At 43.1% G+C, this 14,236-nt stretch overlaps 1 protein-coding gene and 2 non-coding genes across 4 annotated transcripts in view; 2 read left to right on the top strand and 1 right to left on the bottom strand.

Annotated features, from left to right (window-relative positions):
* Positions 1–14,236, bottom strand: part of invs (inversin) — a 38,108-nt gene that overhangs the window by 5,889 nt on the left and 17,983 nt on the right. For both annotated transcript variants that reach the window (XM_085422861.1, XM_085422862.1), the window contains exons 15-17: positions 13,420–13,631; positions 11,412–11,979; positions 10,438–10,589 (exon numbers count right to left, since the gene is read on the bottom strand). In XM_085422861.1, coding sequence (XP_085278987.1) covers positions 10,438–10,589; positions 11,412–11,979; positions 13,420–13,631 — 932 coding nt within the window. The remainder of the gene's footprint in view (positions 1–10,437; positions 10,590–11,411; positions 11,980–13,419; positions 13,632–14,236) is intronic.
* Positions 342–414, top strand: trnat-ugu (transfer RNA threonine (anticodon UGU)). Its single transcript has one exon. It is a non-coding gene; the product is annotated as a tRNA-Thr (tRNA).
* On the top strand, positions 4,149–4,221 carry trnat-ugu (transfer RNA threonine (anticodon UGU)). The gene has a single exon. It is a non-coding gene; the product is annotated as a tRNA-Thr (tRNA).

Below are 14,236 nucleotides of genomic sequence, written 5' to 3'. Positions count from 1 at the left end.
TGGGCCACTGCTGCCTCGGTGCATTTTACAAACACCCTTGTGAGAGGCCAAAAGGCAGGACCACAAACTCATATGCTATCTCCTGGAAAGCAAATCTTAGATACTTTCTGTGTGGGGATATATGGGGAGGTGGAAATAAACGTCCCACAGTAAAGTGTGGGTGAAATTAAGGTTTCCAGCAATGCAATGTGAATGGTCTCTGAACACAAGGCAGCTAGTGTTGGATACTAAAGCCCTATGCACTCCTTTAACTGTTTGATCAAGTTCAGAGTGCACACCCACACTTGAGCTATGCTACGGTTGTCTTTATGTAGTGTATCCATGGGTGTTATGTCAGCAAAGGCCCTATAGCTCAGTGGTTAGAGCACTGGTCTTGTAAACCAGGGGTTGCGAGTTCAAATCTCGCTGGGGCCTAGTAAATGTTTTGGTCCTCCTCTAGGTGGACACATAAGCCCCTTTTCCATTAGAACCTACTCAGATCAACTCGGAACGACTGGTTTTCCATTACAATCAAGTACCACAGAAAGTGCGTTGTTGTCATTATAGCAACTCGGCTGAGCATCCCATGACGTATTTGGTATGCGTAACAAACGCTACAGCAAAGGTGGACGTCGATGTGACTTTATACCTGTTGCTTGGTCTGGGACTTTTTGTTAGAGTTGGGGACAACAGCGTTAATTTTTGTAGCCATTTTTCTCCGGTTTCAAAAATGGTGGTTTTGAGTTTCATAAACGAGATGCTCTAATCACTCACCGAACCCTTACAGGCTGGCTAAGTGACGCCCATGTCAGGAGAGGCTAGGGCCTCCCTATATAATAGGCTGACATAGCATCAGATGTAATTCAAAACAAGCCCACCTTTTCCTCACTTCCCTAGCAAAGAGGGTGGTCTGGTGAAACATTCGCTCATACTACTCATAGAACCGGGGTTATAGACATAACCTTAAGTTCTCTTTCATAGCATTCATTTTGTGTCACACTAGGGGGACAAATACTAACTCCCGGATTGCCAGACATGCATGTTTAGAAGACAACTGTCCCCAGTAGTACTTCACAGGGAAGAAGCTCCCAGCTGTGAAGAACATGCACTGAGGACTGAATGTGCCTGGTTAGGTGCTGTTATATCTAGCCTGTAAAATCTAGCAAATGTGTGAGGTGAGGCCCAGGATGCAGCTGCACACATCGCCTGGACAGAAACTCCCTTAAAAAGAGTCTTGATGCATTCTTAATCATCCAGGTAATTAAATCTCAAAAGGTTGATTCTGTTCATCTGGACGTAGCGTTTTCAGAGGGAGAAATGTTTCGTCACTCATCCAAGTGATTTTTTCAGTCTCAGTAGACTGCAGGTTTCCCCAACCTTATAAACAGTAGATTGCACAATAACTGAAACCAGCCCACTGAATGAACAATGGGCTGTGAGGTCAGTTCCTTGATCAATAATATGCAAATTGTCATGCCCATTGATCAACAACCAGTTCAAAGCCAATTCGTTGCTCAAAGACCACAGATCAATGGCCATGAGTACCATTCACAGAGAGTTGGGGAATGGCTGCAATCACAGCATTTTAAGATGGCAAAAGACGTACCATTAGGTCCCCTCCTTGATTCAGAGATGGTCTTTCCCTTTTCACGTAAATGGTAGGGGTGCAACGATACTCGTATCGATATTGAACCGTTCGATACAGTGCTTTCGGTTCGGTACGCATATGTATCGAACAATACAAAAATTTTAATTTATTTTATCAACTTTCCTTCTGACGATGCTGTCTGTGTTGAGCGCTCAGTGGATCTGCGCTCGACAGTGCAGCCTAGGCGGAGGAGTCGAATGCAGATTCACTGAGCGCAGGGCAAGCTAGCGAGACAGAAGTTAAGCTCTCCTTGCAACATGGCAAATTGAACCTCCCCCACCCTCATTCAGATCTGGCGTTTGGAACTATTTTGGTTTTCATGTGAAGTATGACCCTGAAGGTAAGCGCGTCATGGACTAAAGTAAAACAGTATGTTGGATGTGCCACGCAATGCTTAATTACATGGGTGGGAGCTAGTGTGTTAGCGCAGTTAGGCAGTTAGCTCGTTAACGTGTTGGCTGTCCAGCCCCACGCACGGGGCGATCTGCGGTAGCTCGTTAACGGAGATTTGCCGTGTTGTGGCGTTAACGTCATTTCAACGAGATTTTTTACACTGACAGCACTAGTGGGAACACAACGAATATGACTGCACATTTACGCCGACATCATCCTAGTGCAAAGACAAGTGGAAGCAGACAAAAACAACAAGCACGCATGCTACAAACTTTAACCGAGTCATTTGGACAGCCGTTAGCACAGGATTCTCCTTATGGGGACCTGATATGTTTAATATGCTGCTGAGACTATAGCCCAGAAGAAGCGTATAGTATAGCTTTTATTTTGGAAAGAGCCATTTCTCTGTAATAAACACTCTTTTCCAAAGATGAGTGATTCCTCAATCAGATACAGGGCTCGCAAAATCGCTAGCCCGACGTCCCGGGGCTAGCGATTTTTCCAGTCGGGCTACCAAAATCTATCTCTGCCCTGCCCGTCGGGCACTGTCGCACTGACAGAGGCGAGGCAGCCGGACATTGGCGCCACCGGGCCCTCTGACCACCACCGGTAGGCAACGGGTGAGGACACAACAAAGTGACAGCCAAAGAAAAGCTCACCACAAAACGGAAAAGTTATGACAAATCAGACTATAAGGCAAAAAGAAAGTGCAGCTTTATGGTTTCATGGACAAAGAATTTCTGTGGCTGCAATATGACAAGCTAAATAACCAGGGCTGCACATAAGTGGTCTGCAGGTGCGCATTCGCTGTCAAAATAAAAAACGCGCACAAGATAAGAAGTTGCAACGCGTGTTTGCGTACATAAGATTTTCAGGAGGACAGACATTTGTTTAGAACTCTTAAAGATGTCGAAGAAGCTCCTTTAAGCAATTACTGTGATGTCCCTCCACCTCCAAAGAAATGTCAAAAGGAGTCCGAACCACAAAAGAAGCACGTATTCTCGGAAAAGTAGTTGCAGGAGGTGAGCTGGCTTCAAACAAATGATGAACGCACAGAGATGTGGTGCGGAATGTGCCGTGAAAATTTAATAAATGACAAGTTAAAAAGGCATGAACTTTTTTTTTTGTATCGAAAAAATATCGAACCGTGACACCAAAGTATCAAACCGAACCGTGAATTTTGTGTATCGTTGCACCCCTAGTAAGTGGCCTCCTTGACTCTCCGTTCAAACCAGCATTCCTACCTGTCCAGGATGTGTACATCCTCATCATTGAAAGAGTGTCCACTGGTCTGTAGGTGTAAATAGACTGCGGAGTCCTAGCCTGACGAGTACTACTTTAGAACCGGGGTTATGTTTTGCATTTTGTGTCACACTAGGGGGACAAATACTAATTCCCGGATTGCCAGACATGCCTGTTAAGAAGACAACTGTCCCCAGTAGTACATCACAGGGAAGAAGCTCTCACCTGTGAAGTCTCATGTCCAGTGGCATCGTCACTACAGAGGAAGCTACAGCTGCTAAGCTATCAGGCCTAGCAGCCTCTTGCACTGTTTGAGGCTAACTTGTGTTGCCTCTGTGAAACTGTGCTAGGGATGGCTGTATGGCCTTAAGATAGAAATGCTCTCACCCGGAGAAGTCTAGACCTGAGCCCTATGAAAGTAGATGGTCTCAATGTACTCTCTTTTACTAGGTAGAGGATCATCAGGGGGTCCTTTGTCCCTCTTTGGGGGACCCACTGGGTTTAAATCTGGGACTCTCCACCATTTGGATGAGAGGTGAAACATCTTCAAGCAACTTAAAGAAGTCCAGACGCTTTTCTTTCCAAGCTCCTTAGACTACTCTCTTCCACGTTTATCTGAAAGCCCAAATTCCCCGGGTGGTGTATAAGAGCATTTCACTGACAAGCCACCCCCTGGTAGTTGGGGGCTGCCACCAGCCTGTCGTCGAATATGTGACTAACCGAAAGCCTTTTCCATGAGCAGGGCCACTGCTGCCAAGGTGCATTTTACAAAACACCCTTGTAAGAGCACTCCTTTAACTGGTTGATCAAGTTCAGTTCACACCCATGCTTGTGCAATAGTCTGATTGTCTATATGTAGTGTATCCATGGGTGTTACTTCAGCAAAGGCCCTATAGCTCAGTGGTTAGAGCACTGGTCTTGTAAACCAGGGGTCGCGAGTTCAAATCTCGCTGGGGCCTAGTAAATGTTTTTGTCCTGTACATACCCCCCCCCCCCCCGTCCTCCTTTAGGTGGACACATAAGCCCCTTTTCCATTAGAACCTACTCAGATCAACTCGCCACAGCTTGCCACGATTTGGATCAACAGCCTTTACTGTTAGCTAAATGATGCCCATGTTATATAGGCCTTCCTATATAATAGGCTGACATAGCGTCAGATGTAATTCAAAAAAGCCCACCTCTTCCTCACTTCCCTAGCAAAGAGGTTGGTTCGGTGAGACACTCGCTCATGCTACTCAGAGAACCAGGGATAAAAACATAACCTGAAGCTCTCTTTCATAGCATTCATTTTGTGTTTCACTATGAGAGAAATAGCGATTTAGTTAGTATTTTGTGCTTAGAAATATTAACTCCCAGATTGCCAGACATGACTAGAGATGGCACGATACCACTTTTTTATGTCCGATACCGATATCATAAATTTGGATATCTGCCGATACCGATATGAATCCGATATAATGTTTTTTAATCAACAAAACTGTTTTTTTAAATATCTTGCTGCATTTTGTATAAGTTCATACTCAAGTTTAAAACAACAACTACACTAAAGCTATTCTGTTATACCTGTATGCAAAAAAAAATATTTCATAGTTCAGCAATACTGATCAATCTAATAAACTTAAACCTACACCATCCTCCCTATTCTGGTATTTTAAAGAGTACTTAGCGTAAATATTAAGCAACCTAACTAATAGGGTTCCAACTCCCAGCAACAACAAAAATAAATAAATAAAAAATAGGGAACCACCCCTCACACTCCACCTCATGATGCTTAATCGACGTAATCAACCTTAATTTGATGCAGTGTGAAAAAAAATGCACAGAAATCAATTATTTTTCAAGAAATATTAAATAGATTCAACATCTTTCTTCAACAAAATTGCAGACTGCACAGATGGTACCTTCCCAAAGGAAAAAGTACTATAGCTTACTAGGGTATATATATTAGACTTAATAGTCACTATATACAGTAATTGACTTCTATTCCATCCATCCATTTTCATCCGCTTTGTCCGGGGCCGGGTCGCGGGGGCAGCAGCCTAAGCAAAGAGGCCCAGACCTCCCTCTCCCCAGCCACCTCCTCCAGCTTATCCGGGGGAATACCAAGGCGTTCCCAGGCCAGCCGAGAGATATAATCTCTCCAGCATGTCCTGGGTCTGCCCCGGGGCCTCCTCCCGGTGGGACATGCCTGGAACACCTCACCCAGGAGGCGCCCAGGGGGCATCCTTGTCAGATGCCCGAACCACCTCAGCTGGCTCCTTTCGATGTGGAGCAGCAGCTGCTCTACTCTGAGCCCCTCCCGGATGGCCGAACTTCTCACCCTATCTCTAAGGGAGAGGCCAGCCACCCTTCGGAGGAAGCTCATTTCTGCCGCTTGTATCCGCGATCTCGTTCTTTCGGTCACTACCCACAGCTCGTGGCCATAGGTGAGGGTAGGGACGTAGATCGACCGGTAAATTGAGAGCTTCGCTTTTACACTCAGCTCCCTCTTCACCACCTATCGGCCCCCCTGGCTAAACTTTGCTAGATCCGCCCCTGCACAGTTACCAGCGTCAGCTACGTAGAAAAAGATCCTGGTGTAGAAAGTAATATTAAATAAATTCTAACAACAGCTTATCAAGCTTAAACGTGCTGCTGTTGTTCAGCCGCTGGTTTCCTCTTTCTGGTGCAAAGTGGGCCAAAAACAAACAAGAGAGACGGACTCGCGACAGAAAAGCCGATCAGCTGATCATTAAGCAGTTTCATGATTGAAGTAGCAGCAGGAGAGGCAGTCGCTTGTTAAGCTTAACGCAGGAATGCTTTACAAACATTCAGAGATGGACTTACACACTTGCTTTACTTCTCTCGGGGATAACTTTGTCGGAGATGAAATGCCGGGTTGCTAGCGAAGCTCCAAATGCTATCCAGACCACTGACAGGTCCCGCATGCCACAGCCGCTCTATCACGTGATGCATACTGCTCCGACGTGCTAACGTTCTGAGGTGAGTTACGGCGTGTTGCAAGTTTTGTGAGGTGCTTTCATGATATTTAATGGATCGGATTACATTTTTTATTTTTCTCCGATATCCGATCCAGTAATTTAGGTCAGTATCGGACCGATACCGATATGTAATATCGGATCGGTCCATCTCTAGACATGACTGTTAAGAAGACAACTGTCCCCAATAGCACTTCACAGGGGAGAATGTGCCAGGTTTGGTCCTGTTACATCTTGCCCATAAAACTGAGTAAATGTGAAGACCCCTGCTAATATAGGCCAGGGCAATTGCTCCTACTATGCAGTGGGAAAGGCGCTGTTTTGACATAGGCTTTCACATATTTGGTTTCCTTCGTGCTCTCAGTAGACCTAACCACTATCTACCAATATAAAGCCATCACCACCTATTTAATTGCAGGCTAACATAAAAGTTTCAATTTTTTTTAATCGCAAGTCGTAGACTCCTTCCAAGAAATACCTGGAAGTCAGCCAAATACAGGTTAATCACTTTGGAACCCCATTTTATTGGCTTGTAGGTCATAGTTTTAAAGGACAGGTCAGGGAGCGGCACAGTGGCCCAGGACAGAATCTAGTTTTTTTTCTCACTGAGCTCCACTTGTTGTATGCTTACTACTCCACTTTTCATATGTACACTCTTTAGGGAGGGTGGGGTTTGCAGTTTCACTTGCCCACTTATTCTAAGGTGACTCCAGGACAGATTTTTACAAATTTCCTTTACAAGATCTAAGGGTTGAGACCAGCTCTAGGACTCTATGGCGGGGTTTGTGTCCACTCATACAATTCAACTGGGGAGCTTTCATGTATGAGAGAAATACATTAACCACTACCAGTCTTGTTGTCTGGGACGTTAAAAATAATATTTAAACACATAAGTTTTTTATATTAGCAAATTAAACAAGTAATACATTTTTTTTTTTATCTGTGATGAAAACAAGATCTTGTTCTGACACAGATTTTTTAGATATAAGAGTGTTGGAAAGCTATTTTTAAAAATGGTTTATAATAATTAAGCGAGCAGGTGATAGCGTCCACAGTTCATACATCTGTCTACTTCAAGATACGAGAGACGGAGTAATAAAATGACTCTCGTGTGTGTGTGTGTGTGTGTGTGTGTGTGTGTGTGTGTGTGTGTGTGTGTGTGTGTGTGTGTGTGTGTGTGTGTGTGTTTGGGAGGGGGGGTGTTGTTAATGTGTGTGTTCAGCAGATAGCTCTACGCAGTCGTCTGACATTCCCCCTGACAGCTCTGAACTTTTCACAGTGCCAGCACTGTCAGGTAGAGAGGGAGGAGAGGCGAGAAGGGGGAGGGGAAAACAACGTCAGAAGACCGGATCGGACCGTGAGCAGAGAGGCTGTGCGGGCTTCTGTGTTTTGGCGCAGCAAGGCTTCTGTCTGTCCTCCCATCATCACCTGGTGATGTGTTAAGAAGGTCAGGCCTGTCTGTGAGGGCGAAACCTTACCAGAGCTTCCACGCGGGAAACCAGGCTGATACCGTCCCGGCGTGTGGATTGAAGCATTAGCCAGACATTTCCACGGGTCGCTTACAGTGTTTCTTACACAGCTGGATTTGTAACTTCTTCTTCTTTTAATCTTACAAAATCTTCAAATGCTAAAGCTTTAATTCATGCTGCACATCCGACTCACTGATTTCTCAGCCACTATTTTCTGCTAACTTAACCGAACACGAGTTCAAGGTTTAGCCAATTAAAAACATTCCTAATAAGCATATTTAACTCAGGAGTTGCAGCGTGCACGAGCTGCTTTAAAACTGCAAAGGGTCAGTGCACACCAAGAGTTCATCTACAACTATTAGAGTTAAAATTAAAGCTGCTTTTCCTACACTTGATATCCATTGTTTCTAATGTGGCAAAGTTGCAGGTGATAATTTCTATAACATGTTTATTAGCATGGCTGTCTTTTGGCCATTATTGCTTGTTTACAAACTGCAAGGTGCCTGCTTCTGTTAAGAGTGCTTTCCCAGCATCCTCATTTCCTATCATCTCTTTGCTCGCATGACAACACTCCTCCCCAAAAAAGTGTTTTTCGTGTTTTGGTGTGCACTCAGGCAGACTCACAGGTCACAGTGTTGCATTTGTTGAGCTTTTCAGCCACTAGAAACATTAAAACTTAATGTTTGGAAATTGAAAAGTCATTATTTCAGCGGTGAGCCATCATCCTGATTAATCCAATATTACATTACCAGAGCAATTAAGTGCAGCATTGCTCTCAAAGGTTTAGTCTAAAATAGCTCTGCTCAGTTTTCATGCTTCTCCTTTTTCAGAGTTCAGTGGAATGTCACAGGATCGACCACACATTTTTAAATAGATGTGAGAGAAAGATATATTAAATATATGTGAAATATATTATGAAATTCTTTATGGCAAAGATTGAACTGGAAACATTTCTTAGAGATTTTCGGACCATATTGACACGACAGCACGGCACAGTTCTTGTAAACGTGTCCACGATGTGACTCTCCTGTTCCACCACATCCCAAAGGTGCTCTATTGTATTGAGATGTGGTGACTGTAGTGGTTTCTGAGTACAGTGAACTTACTATTTGGTTCAAGAAACCAGTTTAAGATGGTCTGGTCTTTGTGACACGGTGGATTATCTTGCTGGAAGCAGCCATCAGAAGTCATAAAGGGATGGACACAGTCAGCAACAACACTCAGGTAAGCTGCAGCATTTAAATGATGCTCATTTGATACTAAGGGGTCCAAAGTGTGTCAAGAAAATATCACCCACATCACAAACAAGAGCAGCTTGAACCAGTGATATGAGGTAGGGTGGACCTGTGCTTCCATGCTGTTTATGCCAAATTCTGATCCTACCATCTGAATGTCACAGCAGAAACCAGGATTCAGTGGACCAGGCATGTTGTGTGCTCAGAGGTGCTCTTCTGCATACCTTGACTATAATGAGTAGTTAACTGAGTTACTGTTGCCTCTGGGCATTCTCCTCTATGGAAGCCCGTTTCCGCCACTAAAAAAAAAAGTATCCATAACTCGAAATATCGACTTATTAACTCAAAATTTCAACTTATTTTCTTGAAATTTTGACTTATTAACTTGAAATTTTAAGAAAAGTAACTCGATATTTTGAGTTATCTCTGCCATCAGTAATCTACGTGGACTGCACACTCAAAACCGGATCGCAACAAACTGGCGCTTTCAAGAGTACGTTTACTGATAGTAACACCATGTGATTCAGCTCATAACACAAGCATTTCATCATTTGTGACGCTAAGCTGAAAATAATCAGCAATTTGTGCATTCATGACTGGCTGTTATACTGGTAGCTTAACTGTAGCATTTGTAGCTGAGGGCTTCCGCTTCCGGGTAACAAGGAAATTACGTCATTCATGTAGATTACTGATTATTAACTCAAACTTTTGAAAAAAGTCAACATTTCAAGCTACTTTTCTCAAAATTTCAAATTAATAAGTCAAAATTTTGAGAAAGATAACTCGAAATTTAGAGTTTTGGATACTTTTTTTTTTTTTTAGTGGCAGAAACGGGCTTCCATACTCCTCTGACCTCTGGCATCAATAAGGGATTTCAAACTAGAGAACTGCTGCTCACTGGATGTCTTTTTTTTTTCCAGTCCATTCAGAGATGATTGTGTGGGAAAATCCCAGAAGATCTACATTTTCTTTAACACTAAGATCTTTCTGTCATTCAACGTTTATAAGATATTGCTTACGGTCTGTTCTATACACCTTGATTTGTAGCTTCATCTGCTTTTAATACCACTTTTAATTAAGACGGGCAGATGCTCAATTCCTTAAACATCTTTAATAACACCACTGTTTCTCACTCATTACCTGACCGTTTCCTCTCTGACTTACAGTTTTGATCAAGTGACAATGATATTAAAACTCTCTGATCCATAGAAAAGTAGGCTTTTCATTCATTTTGCCCTTAGAGTTTGACCAGCCTGTGAAGTGTAGAAAATAATTTTTCTGCCGTATTTTGATGATCAGTTTCATCTTAACCAGGTCATCTTGACCACATCTACAAGCCGAAATACACTGAATCGCAGGTGTGTGATTGCCTGATTAGATATTTACATTAATGAGCAGGTGTGCCTAATAAAGTGTCTGGTGAGTGTAAATAAAGCAATAGAATGATTCGGGAAACTAAAAACAGTTTTGGGGCAGTATGCTGGTGATCTTACCGTAGATGCTTTGGAGCACAGAGCTCTTACTCTGTGTTGGCTTAGCAGGTTGAGCTCGGATTTCCACCTTCTTCCTGTTATGGGTGTAGTTTGAATGTCTGGACTCCACCTCTTCATGGGCTTTTACCTCCCTCCGTCTGCGTGCACAAAACCTGCAAACACACATCCACACAAACACATGCACGCAGTTCTATAAAAATCATCTCTAACAGCGTTCAAAGCTTTAAAAGCTGGCAAGTCCTCGCACTAATTCTCACTAAGCGTAAACAAAGTAAACAGTTTACTCAAGGAAATTAATAGGCAACATATACACATATAACTGTGAAGCTGAGGAGAAACAGAGGGCCTCCTGCAGTGGACTGGCATCCACTAAGAGAAACGCAGTGTGTGCAAGACAGAGAGAAAAGCAACGAGAGGCTTCTGGTAGCTATTAGAGCAGCCCGGCTGAACTTTTAGCCTCTTGTTAAAATACTATGAAACTTCTAGATTACAGCCTTTATGTCCCACGTCTTCTTGTCTCAACCCTCTCCCACGCTCTCCCCCCCACTGCTCCACTGTTCATGGCATCCAGACTAAAGACGGGGGCGGGAAAGTATTCACAAGGGGGCACATGTGGGTGCCACATGGCACTGCCCCAAAATTTTGAATGCTAAATGCGGTCTGAATCGCTTCAAAAAAATTCATTTGTCCCAGCATCGATCAAGCATTTAAATAACAGTTTTTAAGATTATCTGCAATGTGTGTATTGAATGTTGTGATAGGCCCCTTTTTAAAATCTATTTATTAATTTCTCTTTTCTTTTAATGTTTACTGACTCTTAGTGAAGGCAGCTTCTGTGACGGCACTTGAGTCCACAAAAAATTTCCCAAAGGTGACAATAAAGTGTGCCTTATGATATCATACTGCGCTGCCAATCTCCCCCAACCCTCCTGGTACAAACACAAACACGATCAAGGAGAAAAATGTAAACTCGCCTTCTCCAGGCACGCTGGATGATGCGTGCAGCCTCGTTCCTCCTCCTGCGATGCTCCTTGTTGTACTCCCTGTGTGCACGTGTTGACATTGGTGCGTGTGCGGCAGATTGAGCCTTTCTTGGGGGGCTTTTGTGATCTACAGATGAACTCCTTCTTAATGAGGCTGAGCGAGTTTGGTCTTTGGTTGTGGCCTTCTCTGAAGTACGCGCCTTATGTCGTCTGTGTTTTTGTGGAGAGGTGTGGGCATTGGTAATTGCCCGGGCAGTCTGCACGCTCATGTGAGCATTACTCTTTTTTAGAGGCATGCAGTCTCTTCTACCGGCCTCAGTTTGGTCCACAGAGGAAACCGCTGTGGAAGGACTGGGTGAGTTTGACAAAAGTCGTTCCCTGAATTTGGGCATGGAGGGAGGTGTGGGTCTGAAGCCGGAAGGGGAGAGAAGTTCTGTCAGCCTTGTGGTCTGCAGAGCATCGGGGGAAGCATCACTGCTCACATGACTGCAGCCCAAAGCTTCAGGACAATCATGCGGTTCAGCTTCTTTACCTCTTCTAGAGGACCTGCTTTTGTGAACTGGTTGGAGTGGAGTTGAAATTAAAAAATAAAGATCATGTAAATGAATAAAACACCACTGTCTGTACTGTTTAGTCAAGATGAATGCATTTGCTCAATTAAAAGTTCATTTTAAACACCTAAAAAGTGTTTAAAATTAGTGTTTAAAAGTACACCTCTGTGCAATATCAATTTAAAGTCAATGATTCAAAATGCATTATTTCACAGAGTTAAATACTCCAGACTAAACTGACTATACAGGCTGCTGACCAACTAAATTGAGTCCACCTCTGATTTCTAGTTAGTTAATTGCATGAATGAGTTTATGAAATTAGCTTTGAAGACTGGAACTTCTCTCATTTTGGATCTGATGTGCTGTGCATATCTGTATATTTGCATCATGATTATACAAAATAATTTTTTTAGTGAAATTAAAAAATCTGATTGTCATCAAAAAGATGGTAAAGGACACGGGAAGATAAGTGAGCCACTAAAAATCAGCAAAGACTGAGCTGCAGCTGCAGAAAAGAACAGAACGAGCCACAAGATCACTAATCAGAAGTGTGGTGTAGTGGTTGTCCACAGACAGCGTGCTACTGCACAGCTTTGAAAGTAATTCAGACACAAGGGAGTCAAAGCTTTGTTGACAGCTTGGACAGTGTAAAGGACTGTCTACAATGGAGTCCAGCAAGTTCACTGCAAACCTGAGCGGGAAACTCAAAGGCAGTGGTTTGATGATATCAGACTCCATGATGGCAACAAGTATTACAGAAAATTATCAAAACAAATGAGCCAAATATTCCTGCATCACAAAGATCCAAAGCACACTGGCAGAATCGGTGTAAAGTAAAGTAAAAACTGGCCAAATGTGTTGCATGGCTTGAATCTAACAGAACACATTTGAGGTATGAAGGTGAAAAGCAGAGGAGCACAATCCTTTCCGCAAAGACCAGCTGAAAAAACCGTCCCAGGAGAATGGCAGAATATATCCTCAAATAAGTATGCAACAGTGACATCCATCATTCTGAAGAGGATTCAGTGTCTCATCAAAAAGAAAGGCAGACTTACAAAGTACTGATAAAACACTTTTACTGACTTCTGTTGCAGTGTGGTTTATATTTTTATCTATCTATCCATCCATCCATCCACTGACGCTTATCCTTTTTTAGGGTCGCGGGGGGTGCTGGAGCCTATCCCAGCTGTCCTAGGGTGAGAGGCAGAGTACACCCTGGACAGGTTGCCAGTCCGTCGCAGGGCTAACACATAGACAGAGACAACCATTCGCACTCACATTCACTCCCACATTCACACCTTGTTTTTTTTTTTTAACAGGGTAAAATAAAGACAAGGGATGTGATTATGGTTAGTTATTAAAGCGATATTGCACAGGCGTGTCCTCACTTGTAAGCGCATTAACACTTACACTTCAGACTAAATTTGAGGATTTCTGTATTTTTGTACCTCTGTGTCTCTCCTCTTTGCTCTTAGTGCGTTCAGCTTTGGATGATTTCTTTGTTTCCACAGACGAATCATTCAAGGATAAGTCCTCTATAATGCTCACTAAGGACAGCTTTTCTTGCTCTGCTTTCACGGGTGAAACCCTCCGTTTCTCTGCTGTGGCCCCTGAAACTTGCTGCACGGCTTCTCTCTTCCGCTGTTCCTCTTCTCGCTTTCTAAACACAAAGAAAACCAGGCAAAAAATGCAAAAGAAACCTCGTCATTTGGTACAGGCAGTATTGTAGGTTTCTGGTTATTTTCTAACTCTGGACCTTTTTTTAAGAACATTCCTGGACGTCTTCTATACAGCTTGAATATAATCTGATAAGGATATTAGCTTATCATTAGTAATATGTGGAAAAAAAGCTTTGCTTAAAAGGCATGTCTAAATAAAACTGCCTGCTTGGATTACCATAAAAACCTGAAGTCAATGTGCCCTCTGAAAACAAATTTACTTGTCAAAAGTGTTGTTTAAGAGAATAAAGATGAGACTGGTGAGCAAATGGCAGAAGAAGAACGAGTCGGAAGAGGCAGACAGAGAGGAGACGTATGTGTGTGCTGGGCTGACAGAAAGAAAGATAGATATGGAGAGAGTGTGACTGCTTCAAAGGCAAAGTAAATGTAATTTGCGAGACACAGTGTGAGACAAACAGAGGGATGTCAGTGAGTAACTTCTAATGAATATAAACACCATGAAGCCATGTAATCAGTGATTACAGCTTAAGTGTGTGGTGGTTCTGGGTTTGTCTGGGCAACCAAATGTTAACCAAACCAAATGTGT

This window comes from Rhamphochromis longiceps, linkage group LG11 (genome assembly GCF_057381845.1).
Source record: "Rhamphochromis longiceps isolate RC_006_pf linkage group LG11, R_longiceps_female_GT1.1, whole genome shotgun sequence".
Lineage (NCBI taxonomy): Eukaryota > Metazoa > Chordata > Actinopteri > Cichliformes > Cichlidae > Rhamphochromis > Rhamphochromis longiceps.
Note: the sequence above shows the minus strand (reverse complement) of the source record. Positions and strands in the feature narration are given on the sequence as shown.